At 43.2% G+C, this 23,325-nt stretch overlaps 1 protein-coding gene across 12 annotated transcripts in view; it reads right to left on the bottom strand.

Moving 5' to 3' along the window:
* Positions 1-23,325, bottom strand: part of DAB2IP (DAB2 interacting protein) — a 673,590-nt gene that overhangs the window by 38,415 nt on the left and 611,850 nt on the right. For 11 of the 12 annotated variants that reach the window (XM_077479176.1, XM_077479181.1, XM_077479177.1 and 8 more), the window contains 3 exons: positions 18,860-19,058; positions 16,905-17,083; positions 10,350-11,226 (listed from right to left, as the gene is read on the bottom strand). In XM_077479176.1, the coding sequence (XP_077335302.1) occupies positions 10,350-11,226; positions 16,905-17,083; positions 18,860-19,058 (1,255 nt within the window). The remainder of the gene's footprint in view (positions 1-10,349; positions 11,227-16,904; positions 17,084-18,859; positions 19,059-23,325) is intronic. The other variant, XM_077479173.1, reaches the window with a different exon arrangement.

Below are 23,325 nucleotides of genomic sequence, written 5' to 3'. Positions count from 1 at the left end.
CCTAATGGGAAAAGGGGCTGCTATAGGTGAAGAGCACAGAACCAGCTATAGTGCCTGACCACCTATGCTAGGGGTAGGCATGACACAATGTGTGCCAAGTTTCCTAATATGCATCCCACCAAAAATGGTTATCAAGCAGAATTATTAAGGAATGCTCCATTTGTATGCTGCACTGGTATAAGAGAATATATATCTGAGTGTGTCTCCTGAATCTGTAGCGTGAATTATTCTGAACATGTCTGCACAGGGAAGGAGGGAGAATTGATTTTTATATCAATATTTGCAGAATTATTAATGCGGCTACAAATTCATTACAGATAAAATAAGTTTTTCCATACATAGTGAAAAGGCAGCGCTGACATTGAATGACCCTCACAGGCCGGACTACAGCCAAACTCCACAATTTAGTCGTCCCTGCCCAGCTGGGCCACTGGCAGGAGATCTGCACATATTTTTGAAGTCACTTCTACCTAATTTTGGACTTTTACCTTCTCATTGTTATGCAGAGAAACCCCTTCCACCTTTTTAAAGGGCAGGTTGGGGGAAGTCAGTAGTTCTTATGGTCATCGGTTATATTCCTATCATCACTGGCAGCAGAAACAAAAGATGAGGGGGGGCTAAAAATGAAGTTATGTGATTATGTGAATAGGTTAACCTTTTAGCAGGAAGAAGGCTACATACACAATTAAGTGCAAAACACATTTAATGTGTAATGTGGGGATGAAGACTTTAGATCAGAGCAAAGAATTGAGAAGTAGCACACATTGTACCCAGAACCTTTTTTTGTGCCCAGTCACTTCCAGCATCAAAAGTAGAATGGAAGGTGCAGGAATTACTACCACTCCTTCCATACTTGTTCCTCCGACTGATCGTGGTGAGCCATACACAACAGAGAGCCAAAGTTTAACAATTTGGCAACCAAACATTATAATTTTGTTTGAACAATCTCTTGCGTAGTGTGAGGACCAGTTACAAAGAAAAGGAATGTACATGTACACAATGTACACTTAAGGCCCCTTTCACACTGGGGCAGTTTTCAGTAGCACCTGTATAGCGCCTGAAAAAAACGGCCCCTTTCACTCACACTGGAGCGGTGCGCTAGCAGGGCGGTGAAAAATGTCCTGCTAGCCGCATCTTTGGAGCAGTGAAAGGAGTGGTGTATTCACTGCTCCTAAACCGCTCCTACCCATTGAAATCAATGGGACAGCACGGCTATACCGCTGGCAAAGCGCCGTTTTAACCCTTTTTTGGCCGCTAGCGGGGGTTAAAACCACCCTGCTAGCGGCCGCAGACCGCCGCTAAAATGACGGTAAAGCGCTGCTAAAAATAGCGGCGCTTTACTACCGATGGCCGCACCGCCCCAGTGTGAAAGTGGGCCTAATAGTTGTTGGAAAATCTAAAGAAGACTGAAATGTGTACCCAGCTTCACCGATGAGCAAAACTTGTCTAACTACAAGAGGCACATGTATGCTTTTTTTTTATTCTAGTGTACTTCTACCAGATCTGTGCAAAACTTTGCCTTTGTGCAGGGGCTTCCTGTATTAAAGTGGCATTAAAGGTAAAAGGTTTTTTTTTTTACCTTAATGCATTTTCTGCATTAAAGTGGTTGTAAACCCTTACAAACCACTTTGACCTACAGGTAAGCCTAGATTAAGGCTTACCTGTAGGTCCAAGAAATACCTCCTAAACCTACACGGTTTAGGAGATATATGCCAAAACTTAGGCACCGCTGTCTACGGCGCATGCGCCGTAGACAGTGGCGCGCAGGCGCACTGAGCATGCCGCTGTCAACGGCGATATGCCGCGAGTGGCGGCTCCCGTGCGCATGCGCGGGAGTGACATCGCGGCTTCGTCTAATGATAGCGGCGGAGCAGCGAGACCCACCGAGAAGATGGAGGCTCCGGACTACAGAGGACTTCGCTGGCTCCTGTGTCAGGTAAGTGACACATAATGGACTACTATGCGAGTCCCTTATGCTTTACCTTTGCAGGGAATCAAAGAGGTATTAAACTCATCTGGGTTTACTTCCTCTTTAAGATCAAACATTTTTAACAGTAGCCCCTCCCCTACCCCCCCATCTCGATTCATTGCTATGCACATCTGCAACAACCCTTTTTCCCTCTCCCCACTCTCCCAGGCTTAACAAAAACTGAAAAGCGCCTCTGAGTGCAATGTTTTAATCTGAGGCGCTTTTCTGTTTTTCCATGTTGTTCCTGAGTTGGCTTCACTCCTAAGAGCAGCCCTTCGTGCTTGTGTTCCTATAGATTTTATCAACTTGATCCAGTTCCCCAGATCCACTATGCAGCACCTTTCATTATTGATTGGACGTTTTATATTTACCTGTGGACTTTTTACAATTGATTCTGCCTTTTATTTATAGCCTTGATTTAATTGATTGTGAACTATTATATCGGTGTCCTGAGTGCCAACATTTGCTGTTTTTTTTTTTTTTTCACTCTCACAGGCTTGGCTGAGAGCAGAGGTAGCCATTGGCTCCTATTGCTGTCAGTCAAAACCTGTGAGCGGTGGGCAGGACCAAGCCAGGCTGTGTGTCTATATAGATGCAAACAGCCTGGCTCGGGATCGAGCATGCACAAGTGCCCCTATGGAGAGTGGCTTCCTATGGAGACATTTGGCGGGGGAAGGAGCTAGGAGCACCAGTGGGGGACATCGCAAGAGGAGGATCGGGGCTGCTAGTAGGTAAGTATGGCATGTTTATTTTTTTAATTATAAAATAAACTTTACAATTACTTTAAATTGGTGCTGCTCTCTCTCCTTGTGCAAGATAACTGGTCTTGTATCTGCCCCCTCCTGTAATTTTCTGCATGAAGTCTGTAGCAGTGGGTGGACCTACTGGGTCCCTGACTCTATTCTCTGAACAGGCTATGTACAGCACAGTGATACTACCAATGCTGAATTTATTTGCAAACACATTTGGGGCACACAAGTGAATTTATATCCCAAGTGGCTGTTGAGGAATATATTTTTGCATATTTAGATTAAAGTTTTTGTTGCCAGTTTAGCGTTAATCAAAAGCAGCAATTTATTATTAACAGTATCTGATTTGACCGATCACAGGGAGATCGCTCATCACTTGTCATGCTTGGTATTTATGGAGCTGATCGTGTCTGCTGGGGTCGGTGGTATCATATAGACTTCACCATCCGGCACACTGACCCTGAAACTTCGGGGGTTGAAATTGTGCACCCCCTGGACTTTGGAAGCCTCAGAACAGATCACATATGTTCCATTCAAATTTCAGATTTCTACAATCCATTTACTTGTAAGAAGTGTTAGCCCTTGTACACACGGTCAGAGATTCAGACGGAATGTGTCCGATCGGACCGTTTTGTCGGATAATCCGACTGTGTGTGGTCTCCATCGGACTGTTTCCGTCGGAGTATCCGACGGACCAAGTTTTCCAACTTGTCGGTAAAATTTTCCGACAACATGATCCAATCGGACATACTCCGGTCATGTGTAGAGAATTCCGATCGGACAAAGTGCCACGCATGCTCAGATCAAATTCCTACATTAAAGCTATTGGCTACTAGCCTGAACGTAGTCTCGTCGTAACGAAATAACGACATCACGTTCTGAACGATTGGATTTTCCGACAACTTTGTCCGACCGTGTGTATGCAACAGTTTTGGACAAAATCTGACGGATTTGGTTGTCGGAATGTCCGACCGTGTGTACAAGGGCTTATATGAATTTTTATTTTCAATATCAGCCAGAGAAAAAAAATAATAAACATTTCAGAAGTACTCAGGAGAAAATTCCCAAATGAAAAATTACCCTCGATTTGTTCTTGTGGAAAGCAAAGGTTGTAATTTCAAAAACCCACTTTCCCTTCAAAAAAAGAAGTGAAGGATTAAACATTCAGACGGTTACGCGGGTATCACAAGTAGCAAGTGCCGACTCTGCCGCAGATAATGTTTTAATAAGAGACCAGGGAAGGAAAATTACAGATTCATTTTGCCGGCTAGAACTGCCTTTGATTCTCATTCAGCGCATTACCATATAGCTGAACACACGGCACCAGTCTGTCCTCTAAATTAGTATTGATCACTACAGTACACACGCTGATACATGCTACATCGCCTAATGTCAACACTCGCAGCGTTATTACTCATAAATCAATAGCTGTAAACAAAAAACCAGCAAGTGTGATTGATGGTCAGCAATATAGATGACGTGATGAGCTGGAAAATAAGGCAGAGTGGGTTATGTGTCTCAATCCAGATGGCTCAGATCGGCCATCATAAAAATATTCTACAATGCCTCGGTGTCCAACACAGCAAATACCGCCAGGCACAACCATCCTGCGGTTTTATGAGCTAGTTAGTACACTGGCATTAGATGTGCCCACCATACTCAAATTTAAAGCAAAACGAAATCACCACATCCTTTACAGCAAAGGAAGCCGCAACCTTCTGCTCCGTACACAACGTTCCGATTATCGCAAGACAGATCGTTCACATTTTTGTTGCGTACAACTAAGATTGAATACAACAGTGCAAAATGTGTGTAAGATTTTTGTCGTACGATTCTGGAAAAATCTTCCGTTGTGCGTAGCTACGTATTTTAAATGATGTCAAATACGTGTGACCCGTGTGTCCTTCTGGTTTATTTTCGTGTTTCCGATCATGCGTGGTGTTTGTCGAACGACTTTTAATCGGACGCATCCTGTACTGACTACACGATTGTCGTACGATGGGCTGTCATCCGACCTAAGTTTTCCTGTTTGTCCCTTCGGATTTGGTTGGACAGACTGTCGTGATCGGCTGTCGAAAAGCTGCGTACCAACGATCAGATTATCGAACGATCTGTCCGAAAGCGACTTTTGTGGTCCGATAATCGGAACGTGTGTACGGGGCATTAGAGTCTGTTGCCATGGTGCTCAGGATGTGATGATTTATGACACTGCCCATTTGATGGCTTGATAGTTCAGTTGAGAACACAAGCAACTGTGACAGTTATCATTCACGGCATAAGGTCAAGAACACAGGGACGTGACCACATACAGGCAAGAGGAAACTATTCTAAGCCCCTGTACACACGGCCGGAGATTTCCACAACCAAATCCATCGGATTTTGCCCGTCGGATCTTGTCCGAAACTGTTGCATACACACGGTCGGACAAAGTTGGCGAAAAATCCGATCTTTCAGAACGTGATGACGTAATTTCGTTACGATGGGAATACATTCAGGCTAGTAGCCAATAGCTTTGATGTAGGAATTTGATCTGAGCATGCGTGGCACTTGGTCCGATCAAAATTCTCTACACATGATCGGAGTATGTCCGATCGGCCCAGTTGGTCGGGAAATATTTCTAACATGTTGGAAAATTGGGTCCGACGGATATTCCGACTGAATCAGTCCGATGCAGACCACACACAGTCGGATTATCCGACGACACGGTCCGATAGGACACATTCCGACGGATTCTCTGACCGTGTATACAAGGGCTTAGAAAGTGTTGTTACCGAAAGGATGGTTGATGCTTTGGAATAGACTTCCAGCAGAGGTAGCGAGTCAGCCAACAGTAAGTGGATTCAAACATGTTTGGGATAAACCTAGATATCTAAAAAAAAAAGCACTGGGCAGACTTGATAGACCACTTGGCTTTTGGAAACTGGCAAATGAGTGGGTTACATTATAAGAGGACTCTTATGGTTTTGACGGCATGATGAAAGAGAAGAACCTCTTTCACGTTTTTGTTGGCATTTGCTTACTGGAGAATTTCTTCTCGCATCCTCTTTTCATATCGATCTGGCTCCTCTTAAAAAAAAAACAAAAAAAACACTCCCTGCTTTTGTTTTTTTTAGATTTTGTTGTTTCCTCGTCTAGAGATTCTCCTGGTTGTAGCTGCCCGATGGACTCCTAGTTTTTCAATTACATAGACACTAATTATATTGACTAGCCCCATCCTGACTTCGGCAAGACTTTTCTACACCAGCTGATGGACCTCAGCTCTGGACTTGTATAGCACCCTGTGGCTAACAATGAGATGCACATTGTGTCAAGGTGATCGATCGCTTACACAGGTTCCAATGCCCGAGGCGACATTACAGTCCAGCCTCACATCATCTTCTAAGCATGGTCTGGGTACAGTCCCCAACGGATCAAAAAAAGCTGCAAGAGAAGGAGGAGAGGGCAGCTTGAATGATTAGCTCTGGATTGGGACAGATGTTTGAGCCTGGATGCAGTCAGCTGTGTCCAGACGCGGACATTTGTCCCAGACAGTAGCTAATCGCTCTGTGTGTGTCTACATGTGATCGCATAACCCGGTCATCTGTAGATTCTTGCTGCAGGATTCCAGTGCCTGTAATAAACTGGCTGTGTAAAAGGGGCCTACACAAAATATAAAAATAGTAAGTAAAATTCCATCCACTGAGGACACTAGGGAAAAAAAAAGCTAATGCCGGCCATACACGGTTCAAATTTCGAAAGAATTTTCTTTCGAAAATCGTATCTAAGAATTTTCGTATGAATTTCGCACCATTAGTGGGGCTGCAGCAACAGCTGATTTTCGTGCGGAAATAAAATTTGAGGAATCAGACATGTTGGAAATTTTTAGAAAAACTAACGATTTTCTAATCAATGATGGGAGAATCGTGCGAGAAACGTAATAAGAAAAGCAAATGTACGGAGATAAAAGAAAATTTACGGAGAGAAAAGAAGATTCCCAGCCAAGAAAATTCTTTTCTGTAGCAACATGAGGTGAAATTGAAGGCTTGGTCGGCCGAATTTCGAAAATCAATGGTGGCATCATCGGATCACAAAAAAACAAACAAATTTTCTGATTTTGAAAATAAAATTTGTTCGAAATTCGACCGTGTATGGCCTGCATAAGGCTACCTGGGAATGGGAGGGGGTTATAGAGTGGATTTTCCTGTAGCCCTTTTGACAGTGTCTCATCATCTGAAGATAGCTGCCTATTACCCATGGTTATGAATAAGGATCCTGTGTACAATGAAGAAAACACTACACTGCCAACATGGCAAAGTACATGGACATGATCATAATACAATTCTATCACACTCTTTACATAGAAGAGTGCACCTCCAACATGGCCAACCATAAGACACGATTATACTAAAATTCTATTACGCTCTATACAGTGTGCACTACACCTGTAATATGACTGATGACTGGACGCAATCATAATACAATTCTATCACTATATATGTAAAAGACTATACTTTGCCAACCACTGGACATAATCTAAACACAATTCTACAATCCTTTATATTTAAAACACTACACTTCAAACATAACTGAGAAACTAGACAAGATCGTTATATAATCCTGTTGTTTTGTATACATCGTGATAATGTGACCAACCACACTGGACAGGATCATAATACAATTCTATTAAACTGAATAAATAACATAATTCTATTACACTATACATAAAACACTATACCCCCAATGTGGCTGACCACTGGAAATGATAATAATACTATTCTATTACATTGGAAGTAAAACACTACATATTCAACATGACCTACCACTTGGACATGATCACAATACAAATCTTTCACACCAGGGCTATCCAACCTCGGCACTCCAGTTGTTTTGAAACTGCAAATCTCATAACGCCTCTGAGAGTCATTCCTATGGCTGTTGTGTAACTACCAGTCCCAGGTGCAATGCCTCATGGGACTTGTAGTTACACAACAGATGGAGTGCCAAGGTTGTCTACCCTATATTACACTGTATACATACAGTACATACATACATACAACACTACTCTACGAACATAACTGACCACTGTACGTGATCATCATACAATTCTATTGGGCTGTATACAGTGAACACTGGCTTAGTAACATGATTGACCACTGCACAGGATTGTAAAACAATTCTAGTACACTCTATAAAGTGCAATGTACTACTAAACATGACTACAATAGTTGATTTTGGGAACAAAGTGTATATAACGTTCAGTTTTTGGTTACATTCAGTTCACTATTGAATATTTAAGATTGGACTGATACTGATGGAGACTGATGAGCCAGGTGAGGGCAGCTCTTGCCTCTTTCTCCTTTCTGCATGAATGACCTTGAAATCCAATTGAAGCGACAGAGAAAGGGCTGCTTTTCTGACAACAGCTCTCCGTTCTCACCTATATAGTTATCATCTGTACTCTGACAGACTGTAATAGAAATAAAATGGCACTTAAATCCATTAAGAAGCAGATAATGGTCCTCTTATAACAGGCCTTGCAAGATTCATTGGTGATACCTCGCTTCTATCACCTACTCAATTAAAACTGCTGGGACAGTGGAAGGGTAAAAGGTGTGTTTGGTCAGGGAAGGATTTGTCGCTGTACATAGTCATCATGTCACAACACAATTACAGTAGAAGTAATGACATTGCGGACACCCAGAAGTATCTTGAGCTCTCAAGATTAGTCGACAACATTTCTGCATTTCCAGAACAATGCTGCCATTTCTGCTCACCCTGAAATTTAAGAACAACTGTCATCCTATGAAAAACGTAGAAATTGACAAGAGTATTTCAAATTCAATAAAGGATTTCAGACAGAAAACCATCAGTAAATGTATGTAGCATAAGAAATACAAAAAAATTGCTGCCGAATCCCTATATAGCTTGTGAGTCTTTAGCACCTCCAACCCTAGCTGCCATACTGATCATCATTTCTGAATTTGATGGGTCTTCTTTGGCTTAAAACACGCAGTCTGTAAACTGGTAGTATAGTGGATTGCTCAGAACCCATCCCTGTCTGGCTATATAGCTCTAGTGATGCCACTTCCTGAGTTGGGACAGAGGATACCAGCTGAAAATGACAAGACTGCTCTAGAGAACTGCTAACGTGTCATATGGCACTATTTTGCTTTCCCAACTGCAGTGTCAGGTCCACCGCTATACATAGGGTTGCCACCTTTTCTTCAAGTCAAACCCCAACACTTCCCTTACGCTATAAGGTGGGACTCTGCAGACTCTAATGTAAGGGAAAACTCTGGGGACTCCAACATAAGGGATGCTCTGGGAACCATGATGTAAGGGGGGAACACTGAGCACTCTGATGTACGGAAAGGACTCTGATGTAAGAGGGAACACTGTGGCCTCTGATGTAAGGGGTAACTGTGATATAAGGGGTGCTCTGAGAACCCTGATTTACCTTAGTGTACACACTCAGAGGCAGGAGAGAACGTGGGACTAAAGTCACAGACAGGGATGGATGGGGAGCTCACTCACCCCTTGACAGTCAGCACCTCTCATCCTGATGTATCTGAGGTTGCTTCAAATTTACAGGCCCCACTTTCCTTTTCTCAGGCACAGTGCCAAGGATTGGAGTCCGGGCAGACACAGAGGGGTAGGCGTGGGGGGAAGAGGAGCAGATCGAGCCCTCTCTCCTCTCCCATCTGTATGTTGGGGATCTGTTAGTGCTGGCTTTGGGCAGTGTGAAAGAGTGTAACAGACACTCTCAGCTTAGGCAACTAGAGGCCATAGTCCAGTTTGAATAATGTGTCCGGGTTTCAGGCAGTTTGAAACCCAGACACATGATTCCAAACCCGAACTGTCCGGGTGAATCCTGGACAGGTGGCAGCCTTAGCTATACATTTTTCCCCCTCAAAATCCTGCAACAACCCACGACAAGCATGACAGCTGTAAATGGCTAATAATAATTATCCTGCTCTCACTTTCCAATGGTGCAGTCCCAGCAGTAACAGTTGTCATTTAATATCCAAAAATATTTATTTATCATTTTTACCCCAGAAACTGAACAGCATTTAGACAAAAATATTTAATTAACTTTTTATACAATAACACATTATGCTACAATTGTTCTGTTTTCTTACCATTCGGTGATCCTAGAAGTTTAATGTTTCTGTTTATTTCTACAATCTGACCATTATACTATATGCAATAAGGAAATCAGGTTTTCACCTGCAGCTATTTGAGGTTTTCTGGTATACCCTTCACTCATGTTAAACCATTTTGTGCTGTACATAGGAAGCTTCTTCTTGATTTCTTTTTTATGTGAAGTATATAACGAGGCAATCAGCCTCTGCTGAAAGGCTGACACGTGCAATATCAGTGCTGAGAAAAACAGGCACTGGTTGGAGAATGCTAACTGAGAAGGATCACGGGATTTGGAAGCTTCTGCAGGTCACACACTTATTGCTCAAATAGACTACAATTAAAAATACCTAAAAACCTACTCATAGAAAAATGTCTAGACTTAACTCAACAGACTGGAGGTCCAATCCAGATAAATATCAAACCAATGATCGGAATCAACAGCCTTTCTAAAACAGGAAAATTGTATCCATCAAATGTTTTATAATAAACATGGATATGAAAGCACCTACCTGTTTGTGCACCGTTCTCTGCTTCATCTCTGGACTATCCCCTTTAGATGACGAGGATTGCTGCCTCATTCGTGCTCCACTGCCGGGCCAATCTGGTGACGAGGACATCATACTGCCACTTGATGGCCTAGGGTAAGGTGCTGTATTGAGCAACGTTGGTGGTGTCCTTCCTCTGGTCATTGGTGGTGGTGGTGGAGGAGGTGGCTGGTCTATTCTCCTCTGAGGACCCGAGCTGTTCTGCCGTGGCATGGTGGGCTGTCCAGCCTTTTCAGTCAAAGATAACTGCCTGCGTGACATGTCTCCAGATCGTCTGCTGAATTCTTCGCTAGTTCCAGGGTTAATAAAGCCATGTTTGCTCCCTGCCAAGTCCTCGCTGTTACTGTGGGAGCTAAGAGAACTATGACATTCAGAACCAGAGTCTCCCAAACCCCGTGGTGATACCGGCAAACCTGCTGCCATTTGGTACACAGGGTTCTGGAATGATAGAGGTGCCAGAAGCTGTGGCCTACCCAATGTGGCATCTGCATTTGGAGTGGTTGGTGTTTGGCCTGTTCTTCGGGCTGTTGTCATGGTCATTATATTACCCTGTGGCGTCCGTGCGGTCCATATTGCCTGAAGCTGACTAAAAGATGTCTGACTGTCGTTCATAGAGTCTCCAATCCCTGATGTGTTGGTACCAACGTCCAGTACCCGATTGTCCTGCAGGTCCACCATAGACAGACTCTTGCTGCCATTCGTGATCTGCACATCAGGTTCATTGGCCTCCGAGTAGCTGGAGCTTCGTGCTGGCGAGGGCTGGACTCCAGCAGACCTTGTGACAAAAAATAAGTCCTTGTTTTCAGGTGTTGGAGAGGGTAACCGGGTGAAATCTATCAGACTACAGGGAGATAGATAAACAGAGGGAGACAAGAGGTCAATGTGACTCTGGACCAGCCGATTCCATCATGTCAAACAACAAGGTGCTGCCATAATGGGCCCAACCAAGAAAAATTATTCTCTTTCATGTTCCCAGTGCAGTGTGAAGAAACAAATGGTGAAATCTGATTGGCTGCTATAGAAAACAAGTGTTTTCCTTCAGACAAGTTTATGCATGGCAATAGACAGCCAGACAGAAGGAATACTCCTCATTTTGATCATCACCTAAGATCAGTGATCTCCAAACTCTGGCCCTTTGCTTGCCTTTATCCAGCCCTTGGGACATTATTTCTCACACAGACAAAAAATATGGTACTATTCCTCCCACTGACACCAATGATGAGATACCATTTTTTCCATTGACACCAAACATGGGACACTACTCTTTTCTTGGGCACCATTGATAGGGCACTATTCGTTCCACTGATCCCATTTTTTACTCACTCTTTTTCAACTACTACTGCAGTGTTAATACTACCTGATCACGGATGGGCAACTACCTCCCTTTATTATACTCAGGAGGATATATGGCCAGCCACCTGAGGGATCAAGTACAATTATGTTATGTTTGCTGCCTCGCTACCATATCATTAAACTTTTCACCAAAAACTCAACTTGCTCTGCCTAATTTCACCCATTAAAGGGCTCATTTTAGTTCACTCTAAAAAGTGCAGCTAAAGGTGAAGATGTTTCTCACCAAGTCAATGTGTGGGCTTAACCCACTGGAAACAAATCACTAATCAGCATTCACTGAACCCATGGTGTAATGGAAGGTGAAGTTTGGCTACTATACAGTATTGTACACCAGACCTTCTGCTAGTAACATAAGTCAGCCAAACTCCCTACAGCCAGAAAATGCTCTGCAGCTATTACTGTGACATGAGAATGGCAAAATGGACCTAAAAAGCAAAATTGCACTGGACCTCAATGCTCTTAAGTAATGCCTCTCTGTGTTGCTTCAGAAACCAATCAGATTCACACATACACTGAATATTTAAATCTGTTTTTATTTCACTCAGATGGATGAGGTACACAATGGGGCCGATTTATTAAAACTAGAGAGTGCAATATCTGGTGCATCTGTGCATGGTAGCCAATCAGCTTCTAGCTTCAGCTTGCTCAATTAAGGTGGCTGTAAACTCTTTACAACCACTTTTGCCTACAGGAAAGCCTATAATAAGGCTTACCTGTAGGTAACATGGATTTCTCCTAAACTTGCACAGTTTAGGAGATATTCACTGTATACGCATGTGCCAACGCCATCGGCACGCACTGAAGAAACGGCTCGTATGTGACGTTTCTTCAGCTGCTGTGCCGTGTCTGGCGGCTCCCATGTGCTGCAGTGACGTCATTGCCGCTCCGGCCAATCATAGCGCCAGAGCACGCGAACCCGGAAGTAACATTCCGGAGACATGTCGCCCATCACAGCAGTGTACGAGGACCGCTGCAACATCATAGTTCTAAGGTATTTCGTAATAAGCTGGTATGTATTGATACTAGCTCATTATGCCTTTGTCTTGCAGGTTGTTTTTTTGCAGAGTTTACAACCACTTTGACAAAAAACCTGGAAGCTGATTGGTTTCCATTCAGAGCTGCACCAGATTTTGCATTCTCCAGTTTTAGTAAATCAATTCCAATTCCCTGAAAGAAAAACTTTTTTTCTACCCTGCAGAATTGGAGCTATTATTTGTCCTGAGTCTGTTTAGAAAACAGAGATGCTTATCTAGGGGAACATAGACAGTTCTTTCAGGTGGTTGAACGTTTAGAAATGATCAGTGTTTGAAGAACTGTACCATGTAAGCCAGGGTTGCCCAACCTTTTGAAGGGTGAGGGCCACCTAAGCGACTTGGTAACCGGTCGCGGGCCACAATGAGCGGAGCGGGTATATGGCAGCTCACTCTACTTTTATTTATTTTTTTCGGATCGGATTGGAGGTAGGCGTTTGTAAACGGATACAAATCCATTTACATCTTCTACTCCTTAGAGGTGAAGGAAGGGTCCAATTGGGTCAGACTGACCGTGTGAAAGGGGCCTATGGCTCAGTGCAGGTAACCCCCAGGTGCACTGCTCTGCATCTGTGGATCAGTTTGAAAGCAGCCCAGTAACCACAGTAGAACAGATATGCCCATATATACACTGTGATGTTAGTAATAAAACGTACTATTAATAACAGTATTCTATTCCATCACAGAGCAGGAGGTCGCGGGCCACATCAGAGGGCTCCGCGGGCCACATGTGGCCCCCGGTTGGGCACCCCTGATGTAAGCAGAGAAGGAGAGTTTATGGAATGCCCTGGACAGATAGAAAGCATCTCTCAGAAAGCAGGCGTGTCTAAGCCTGGCATTCCCAATCTGCCAGCTTTAAGCAGTGTGAAAATTTAAATAGATTTTTAGAGTTTCCCCACATGCTGAGCAGAATTAGGGATAAAAGTGGTAATTACAGAGACAGGCCTTTCCGCCTCTGTATTCCCTGCTTTCTACTAATTAAATTGCTAAATACAATGTAGCTGGCGTTTTAACATTCCACTGCTATCGTTCTTTTGATCGGTATAATTACATTTTATTAGGAAAGGTGGTGACTTCCTGATGGAGGTGCCTGCGCTCGTCTCAACTAGGTCTGAATTATGGTTTTACCTGCCATAGTGGTGGCTGGGGTTATGCAAGTGGGCAAAGTATACCAACCCATCAGAATCATTCGCTGAATGTCCTGTCTGTTGTGCGGAGATGAAAGGAGAAATTGAATTGGCTGATCAGTGCCCACAATCATTCTATGCTTTTTTTTTTAGTCCTTACAAAAATGATTTGTAAACCATGTTATCCTATGTAAAATGTACATCGTCTATGAAGGTTTTCATTTATCCAAGTCATGTTAAACCTTGTAACATTTAGTCGCCTTCAAGTGGACTTGCTTTGTAACGTTGAAAACATTGTAAAGTCATTTTGAGATTCATCCGAGTGTAGTCCACCTTAAAGTGTTACTAAACCCACAACAGTAAAATCTGTCTTTATATGCAGCATATCATGCTTGTTATACTCACTGTGGAGTCCCCAGCCTCCTAATGCTTACCTGAGCCCCATCTCGAACCAGCAATGTGCACAAGAGCCTCGGCTCTCAGTGAGACTCTCCCTCCTCATTGCCTGAGACAGAAGCAAGTGTCATTGGCTCTGGCTGCTGTCAATCACAGCCAGTGAACCAATTAGGAGAGAGAGGGGGTCAACCCTTTCACTGACAGGTCCGTACACCGTATGAACGTATAGAAGTGCCTGTAGGTGGGCAGGTCAGTATGGCATACGGACCTAATTTCTCCCACTCCTATAAGCTTATGGTCACTTCAATGAATTGTTCAGCACACTGCTAAACAATTCTATAACTCTGATCAGTGGATTACAACCCGCTGATCAGTTATTAACCCCTAATGTGACCCCCCCCCCCCACCCACGCCGCTGCTTCCCTGTCCCCTGCCTCTCCACCCCTGATGCACCCTTCCATTTAAAACTGCCCCCCACTCTCCTCTCCTATCCCCCTTCTTCATCCCCAGCATTGATTACCCCCCCCCCCACCTGATTCGACTCTCCCCCCTGCAAACTCACTCCCCGCAGCCACGATCATTAGCCGGCATCCCTCCTCTTCCACTCCCACCGGCTTCAGGTGTTGCATGGGGACACCCCCCCCCCCCAACTGCCCCCTCACCCCCGATCCATGGGCGCATCAAGCAAAATCCCCCCTTCCCTCCACCTGCAGCTTCTCCTTGCACAGATCTCCGTGATCTGTCAGGCTGGGGATCGCGGCGGGGGGAGCGGTGAGGGTGAAGTTGGGGCTTGGGGGGCTTTAGTAAACATGTGAAGAGAGGGCACATGCAGTGATCACTACTGATCCCTGCTATATGCCCACTGACACTGGCAGCTGATATATTGTAACTGCGAGTGTTACAATGTATCAGATTTTCTGAATGAATGGAATCTCATTCATTCAAGTAAAGTGCTGCAGAGAAAACCGACTATCTTCAGCCCCTCTCTCTGTCTCAAAAAACAAGATATGGGTGTCTGTTTAGACTTCTGATATCTCGCCAAAGACCTACCCCCCCCCCCCCCCCCCCAAAAAAAAAAATAATTAAATAACTGTAAAAAATAAAAATAGCACACACATAATAAGACCCCCCGGGTCCGCCAGCACTTACCCCTCCACAATGACTGCCCCCCCCCCCATGTACTCACCCACAAATACCTCAGCATCTTCTACCGGTCAACCCGATCCATCCTGATTGGCCAGGAGGAGAAGCTGGAAGATGATAGCCAATTTTTATTTGCTGTTGTCACAACTCACAAGTAAGTGGGTTCGGAGTGCAATGCTATCTGCCCGAGCCCAACCTTTTTCCAGTCAATTAGAGCCTCAGGCTCTAATCCCTGTCTGCTGATCCCGCTGAGCAGGCAAAAGACATGTCCGTGTCCGCTGCAGAGCAGACATGGACACAGCTTGCTATTCTCTATGGGCAGGTCGAATGGAAACTGACTGCCTGTCCATTTCCATCGGATGCCATCCGATCTGCTAGATGGATGGGGAATGGAATCCCCATCCATCTGTATTTAGTGGACCGGATCAGATGCAGGTGGGTGTCCAGTCTCTCCATAGAGAACAATGGGTGGTCCAATTGGGCCAGTCTGAAAAATGGACAGGCAGATATGATCGGTGTGCTTGTGTGAAAGGGGTCTGAGGCCTTGTTCACACAGGGCATGCATAGTGCCCCTGTACAGGGATGCATGGGTGTTCCATGCATCTCTGTGCAGACAGTCCCACTGATGTCATTTGGAGTATCCGACGGACCAAGTTTTCCAGCTGGGCTATAAAATTTTCCAACAACATGATCCGATTGGACTTTGTCCGATCATGTGTAGAGAATTCCCATCAGACAGAGTGCCACGCATGCTCAGATCAAATTCCTAGACCAAAGCTATTGGCTACTAGCCTGAACGTAGTCCCGTCCTAACGAAATAACGTCATCACGTTAAGTACGATCGGATTTTCTGACAACTTTGTCCGACTGTGTTTATGCAACAGTGTCGGACAAAATCTTTGATTTGGTCGTCGGAATGTCCGACCGTGTGTACAAGGGCTAAGGCTTGTGAAACCACTCTATTCTATTTCCATAATCATCTACCTTCATGTTCTTGGACAATCAACATTTCCAATGACACATTACATGCAACCATGCAGGATTGAGTGTGGTTATAAATGCTATGGTATGCAAGTCTAGTTTAATGTGACAAACTACTGCTAGCAAAAATGTACATTACTGATTTTTTAACCAAATGGAAACTTTTTTTTTTTGTAAAGGGAAATAAAATGTTTGAGTTGAGGTTGTATAGAGGGACTACTACAAAAAACACTTATTGGTCCCTTTTTTTTTTTTTTTTACATTACAGAGAATGAAGCAGGTGAACGGAGAAGTTATGAGAGAAACATAGCTGAGGGGGATTAGGGAGATCTTGTCAACTTTAACTGGAATACATCAGTTTTGTGTGTACCGTCTATAAATCACTGATCTATATAATGTTGGAGAACATCAGGGTGATGTTATGTCTGGTAGACTCTGGGTGATACCCATAACCTGTCTAGTCAGGAATTCATCCCTTCTCTTCTTACCCGGATAAGTCGTTCTCTATTACCATCTTTTGGAGACCTACAGAGATATTGTTGCTGGCATTTGGCGTGGAGGCAGAGTGATCGCTTGTGACAGAGCTCTGTATGCTGGATGGATTGCTGAGCGCTGTATTCACATCACGCAGAATACGAGGAAGAGGACCAAGCTTGGTCACTGTGGCCTGCCAGGGAATAAGATGAATATAATCAAGCGATATTTATATAGAGATGATTATATTACTAATAATACTACATCACAGCAACATAGCTAAAGGACATGTATATAACATGTAAAATTAAAAAAAAATATTTCTTGCATTAACTCAATATGGTACCCTGGGCAAACCTCTTCCAAAGCTGCTTCAATGCGCGCTCTTTAGAACTTTTTCTGTACGCCCAACTTCAGCACTGGATCATATTGCTTCTCCCAAAGACCCACTCACCTCTCTTGCGGCCTTTAAACACACTTGTCCGCTACACCTCCCCTAGCATCCAAACTCATTTCCTTGGTCTATTCCCAACCCAACAGACTGCCCTCTCCCTCCACACATACTTTTGTTGCCAGATGGGAGGAGGATTTGAAGGGTCAAAAATTAGAAAAAGACTGTCAGGAAGCATGGTCCACTATCGTGTTCTGCTCTATTAACCTTACTACATTGGAGTCAGCTTACAAGGCACTTACCAGATGGTATCTTGTACCTTCCAGATTTGTTTCCTGGACATTCGGGCCTATGTTTCAGAGGATGCCAGGCTATTGGCGATGTCATGCATATATGGTGGACCTGTCCAATGCTAAACTGCTTCTGGTCTAAAGTTTTACCCTTTCTAAAGACCCCTGGCTAGCAATATTGCATTCAAACTTCCTAGTGTTACTAAGATAGTTCAAACTCACGTCATCCTTTTAGCTTCTAAAATGGCCATAGCCAGGGCATGGAAAAAACAATTCACCCACTTCTCTGAAATCAAATACTGAATGGATAGCTTTTTCATGAACGAATAGTTATCTAGCATCCTCACTAATTACATATTTCACAAAATCTGGGACCCCTGGATAGCATACTGCAATCCAAATATAGCTGACTAATCCAGGCCCTCATTGATCCAGCCATTTATAATATACAATACTCCCCCTTGTCGTGCCCCCCCCCCCCCCCCCCCCCCACACACACACACACACTTTTCCACTGCTCTCTACATATTCTTTCTTTTTTACTTCTTCCCCTTCATTATATTTCCACTCCATCCTATCCACTCTAAGTCCTTGTACACACGGTCAGAGATTCCGACAACCAAATCCGTCGGATTTTGTCCAAAACTGTTGCATACGCACGGTCGGACAAAGTTGTTGGAAAAGCGTACGTGATGACGTTATTTTGTTACGATGGGACTACGTTCACGCTAGTAGCCAATAGCTTTGGTGTAGGAATTTGATCTGAGCATGCGTGGCACTTTGTCCGATCAGAATTCTCTACACATGATCAGAGTATGTCCGATCAGAGCATTTTGTCGGAAAATTTTACCAACAAGTTGGAAAACTTGGTCCGTCGGATACTCCGCCGGAAACAGTCCAATGTAGACCACACACAGTCGGAATATCCGACAAAACGGTCCGATCGGACACATTCCGTCGGAATCTCCCACCGTGTGTACAAGGGCTTACTCTTTTTTTTTTTTCTCCTTTTCCCTTTCTCCTCTTTTTGTTCATTTCTCCTAGCCATTTCTGGTTCCATCTTCTAGTCCCATATATCCTTAACTTTGACTGGCCCTACCTATCAAGCACCAGATCGATGACTTTCTCTGTTTCTATGTTTGAAAATGTTTTGAAATGATGCCAGGACACTGTTAATGATGGAAATTGTATCATTGACTGTACTCAGGTGCCATCACAATGATTTACACAAAGCACCAGCCATATGGTCTGAATAGGGAAACAGCATAAAAGCCATGAGTTAAGGTACCTGATCAACCGAGATGACCTCCCAGAGCAGCGAGTGCAGCGTGGACAATTCCCTGCCCAGGTCAATGTAGCCCTCAAAGCCAGCCGTGTTGGAAATGGTCTCAGGGTTGGAGATCTCCAACAAGAAGCGCTGCATGTTCGTCCACTCGTGTTCCAAGAACTGATTCATAAAAGACATATACTCTTCTTTACTGCCAAACCTGTCAGCAAAAGAAAAATATTAGATCAACTCATCACATCATGGCCTGCGTTCCAGCGGCGCAAAATCACAGCAGGTGTCAGTCATATGAGCTTTGCTATCATCAGGACTGAGCTGCTATAATTGTAATCTGGTTTCTATAATAGAACAAGAAATGGCATTGCCATACATTTTTTACATTTTATGAGGTTTATGAAATCAAAAAATTGTTCCGATTCTGGGAAAGTAATTTTCCTATGTGCAAGTGACACAAAGACATGAACTGCCTCTGCTAAGCATCCTGTTGCAACAGAGAACAACAGGCTGCACTCCACAAATCATACCTTCTCAGGTTCTGTTTAACTATGTAAAAAATATTTGTGGATGAGGATAGAAACTCTGCTGCATATAAGGGACCCAGGGGAATCGCTAAAACTAGAGCAAAAAAAATCTGTAACAGTTGTGCATAGTAATCATTCAGATTGTTCAGTTAGAACTTATTGACTTGTTGCTCTGAGTGACATGCAATGGATTGCTTTTAAGAGAGCAGTACAGGAGCTGCTCCTGAATATCTGTTTTTTTGAGTCTTAAAGGGTTTTTGAAAGAGAATTTACACAGAAACTGCAAGCCTAGTTCACAGCTGTGACATGGCTCCATTCACTTGAATAGGTCATGTTTGGCAGCGGTACGGCCCACCTAATGTGACAGGGAGGATCTTTTTTGCACAAACTTGTCTGGCTGCCTTTGCAGTTTAAGGGTCGGTGGTAAAATTGCAGTTCAACCGACTATTTTTGACCACCTCCCAACCGCAAATATAAACGAAGTTTTGAAAATGAAAGCTGGAACCGGAATAGCTGTCATGCACAGCTGCTCCAGAATATGTACCCTCCAGGTATCTTAGAGTATGCGTTAAGCCGAAATATATTTATTTTTTTGCTTTAGATAGCATGGGAAAGAATGGGAACTCTTGTCAGATTTTTTCCTGCTAAATGAGGTTCTGATAAAAAGATTTACCTTTACTTTCTGTCCTGCGGAGAATGTTTTTAAAACCATCTGAAACAGGGACACAGACCAAATTAAAAATAAAAATCTGTTAGGGTTCTATTGTAGACTTGCTCTACTTTGCTAAAGGAAAGCATTTTTGTTGCCGCTTGATCACTTTTATTGGAAAGCTTTTCACCGGCTCTTAAAGCCGGTATCATGCTCAAAGCTGCTGCAGCATCTGTAAGCTCAATGTATGCACTTGTCGACCATTCCATTCATAAACTTACCCTAGTAGACAAGTGGGTAATATTTGCTGAGCCACAGATAATGAAAAAGTGTGAAAAAGGTCTCAATATAATACCCTTGTTCAGGAATAGTGACTCAAAGTATTAAAGCCAGAGATTTAGGCTGACAGCCAGTCAACTAGCAATTTAAAGTGGTTGTAAACCCTTACAACCAACTTTGACGCAGGCGCACTGAGCGCGCCGCAGTTAGCGGAGATATGCCGCGAGTGGCGGCTCCCGTGCACATGCGCGGGAGTGACGTCATCGTGGCTCCGACGAATGACTCGCCGGAGCAGCGAGACCCACCAAGAAGATGGACGCTCTGGACTACAGGGGACAGCGGTGACTTCGCTGGCTTCTGTGTCAGGTAAGTGACATATAATGGACTAATATGCGATGCATAGCAGTCCATTATGCTTTACCTTTGCAGGGAATCAAAGAGGAAGTAAACCCATCAGGGTTTACTTCCTCTTTAAGGGAAATCAGCAATGTCACCCTTCCTCGGCTCTTTGCAGAGGTTGTAAACAATGACACAGTACCATTTTACACTCGAGGGCTGCATGCAGTTCTTTCGTAATTATAGTGTATGAACCACAAACTTAAACAGCCAGCATTGGACGTAGGAGCACGGATTTGTAAAAGGACTGTAATAAGTGTGATCTCTAGCAGTCTCGTATCTCACTTCTCCAACCACACCTGTAGCATGTCTGCAGCCTCTGACAGTCTTCTGTGGCTATATACCAACTATTAAGTGAGTTTTAAAAGGGGGAGAGGGAAACGTTTTGGGACTTTAAATGAAATTACGGCCTGGTAAGGTCGTGTATTTCCATCCCTGTCAATGTGACTATATATTTTTCAGCACGCGGGCAAATTGCTAGCGATTTGAAGGAAAGGAAGTTGATCGAGCAATAATTGTTTACCTGATTCAACACTGGTGGTCCCTTGATTGTACCAAGCAAAGACATTTTTACCATTGTTATTACTTGTTCTACCTATCTTGCCAATTGATATCATGGTCTGTATGTTTTCACTGGCTATCAGTGTCACTACCCATTCTAGATATCTTGTCAAATATTAATAGGATATTGTTTTATACCATTGTTTTGTATATGAACTATTAAATCGTCTATTTATCCACCATTTTGTGTTGTCTTGCAAACCATGTGCTTCCTTTAAAGTCCCAACTTCCTTTCCTTCAAATCGCTAGCAATTTGCCCGCGTGCTGAAAAATATATAGTAACTATTAAGTGAGGCACGTTGGTGATGCTTTAGACCAAAGCACTGGTCATCTTTATGTGCAAAAACAATTGCCTCCATACATAAACGCATACCGTGCTATATTTTACCTTGGCCAAGCTTAGGTTGTCGCTCTCATGTCATTTGCATTATAGGATATCTCCAGCTAAAAGCAAATAGAAGCATTACAATAAGGTCCCTTTCTCTTGGGCACTGTCAGGTGGCAAAGCCAGATGGTTGAGGCACGTTTGTAATGTGTATGATGCCACGATGCAACCGTGTCTAATGGATGTGGTCATGGAGTGGTCAAGAAACTCCACTTCAAACAGTGACAGGGTTGCTAAGAAAGAAGAGACAAAACTCAGCTATTTCTATGATATGGCTCCATTGCTGGCTTAACCAGTGAACTGTCAGGCTCTTGCTGTCTCCTCACTGGTGAAGGAGATTCTGCAGCAGTATGGCCAGTGAGGGTGTGAAGCTATACAGATCACTATTGTGAGATGTCTCTTACGGCAAGCATCACATTCAGATGTTAATTTATATTTTGTTCTTCATCTGTCCAATGTAGACATGTGCAAAAGGAAAAAATTTGTTTCGTTTGGTTTTAATTTGTTAATTCATTAATTTTGTTTAGTTATATTCGTTAACTTCCTTAAATTCGTTTTCGGATTTAGTTTAGTTTTCTACCGAATTCGAAAAATTGGCCACATTCGAAAATATTTCAACCAAATTCGAAAATATTTCTACTGGATTCTAAATGATTTCAACATGATTCGACATTATTTCAACCGCATTCAAAATGATTTCAACATGATTCGACATTATTTCAACCGCATTCGAAAATATTTTGTGACCCGAATTTAGGGCCATGTATCTCGGGGTCACTTAGTGCTAGAAACTCCAAATTTGGATATGCTGTAGTGCTAGTTCAATTGTGTTTGCATACCAAATTTGGGGTTTCTAGCTATAAGTGACCCCGAGATATGTGGCCCCAAAATCGGGTCACAAAATGTCATTCTCTGCTCTAATAACTAATAATATTTTGCGACCCGATTTTGGAGCCACATATCTCGGGGTCACTTATAGCTAGAAACCCCAAATTTGGTATGCAAACACAATAGTACTAGCACTATAACATATCCAAATTTGGACCACCAAGTGACCCCGAGATACATGGCCCTAAAGTCGGGTCACAAAATATTTTCGAATGCGGTTGAAATAATGTCGAATCATGTTGAAATCATTTAGTACTTCGGCTCAAATACAATACAACACCCTTCTAACTCAGTTCTCAGGAATGCACTTTGCCAGTAATCCATCCTCCAGCAAAAAATTAATTAGCTGTTAGACTATAAGATTTACTTTGAGCTGACCTTTTGTTTCATTAGATCTTTAAAGAATTACCGAATCATGTTGAATTCATTCGTTATATTTCTTTTGTATTTGTTGTAATTCATTATTTTTTTATTCGGACATTCGGATGCATCCGAATGTCCGAAAGATGCAAAATTCAGCCGAATTTAGATTCGTTACGAAACGAATTGCACAAGCCTAGTCCAATGTGATAGTTCGCCTTCTCCTCTATGCCCCAGCCTTTCCCTTTAAGGTACATCTCTGATTTTGCATGCAGAAATATTTCCATAAAAAAATCAATTATTATTGTTAAGAGGACGCTGTAACATGTCACCGTCTCACCAGTGTTAATTTGTGTCACTGAGCGCACCCAGAGAGAGTGACCTCGCCGTTTTATATTGCCTGCATTTTGTTTTGTGTTTATCCCTTATG

Source organism: Lithobates pipiens, unplaced genomic scaffold, assembly GCF_037356315.1.
Source record: "Lithobates pipiens isolate NorthernLeopardFrog02 unplaced genomic scaffold, aLitPip1_a1.2 Scaffold_14, whole genome shotgun sequence".
Taxonomy (NCBI): Eukaryota; Metazoa; Chordata; class Amphibia; order Anura; family Ranidae; genus Lithobates; species Lithobates pipiens.
Note: the sequence above shows the minus strand (reverse complement) of the source record. Positions and strands in the feature narration are given on the sequence as shown.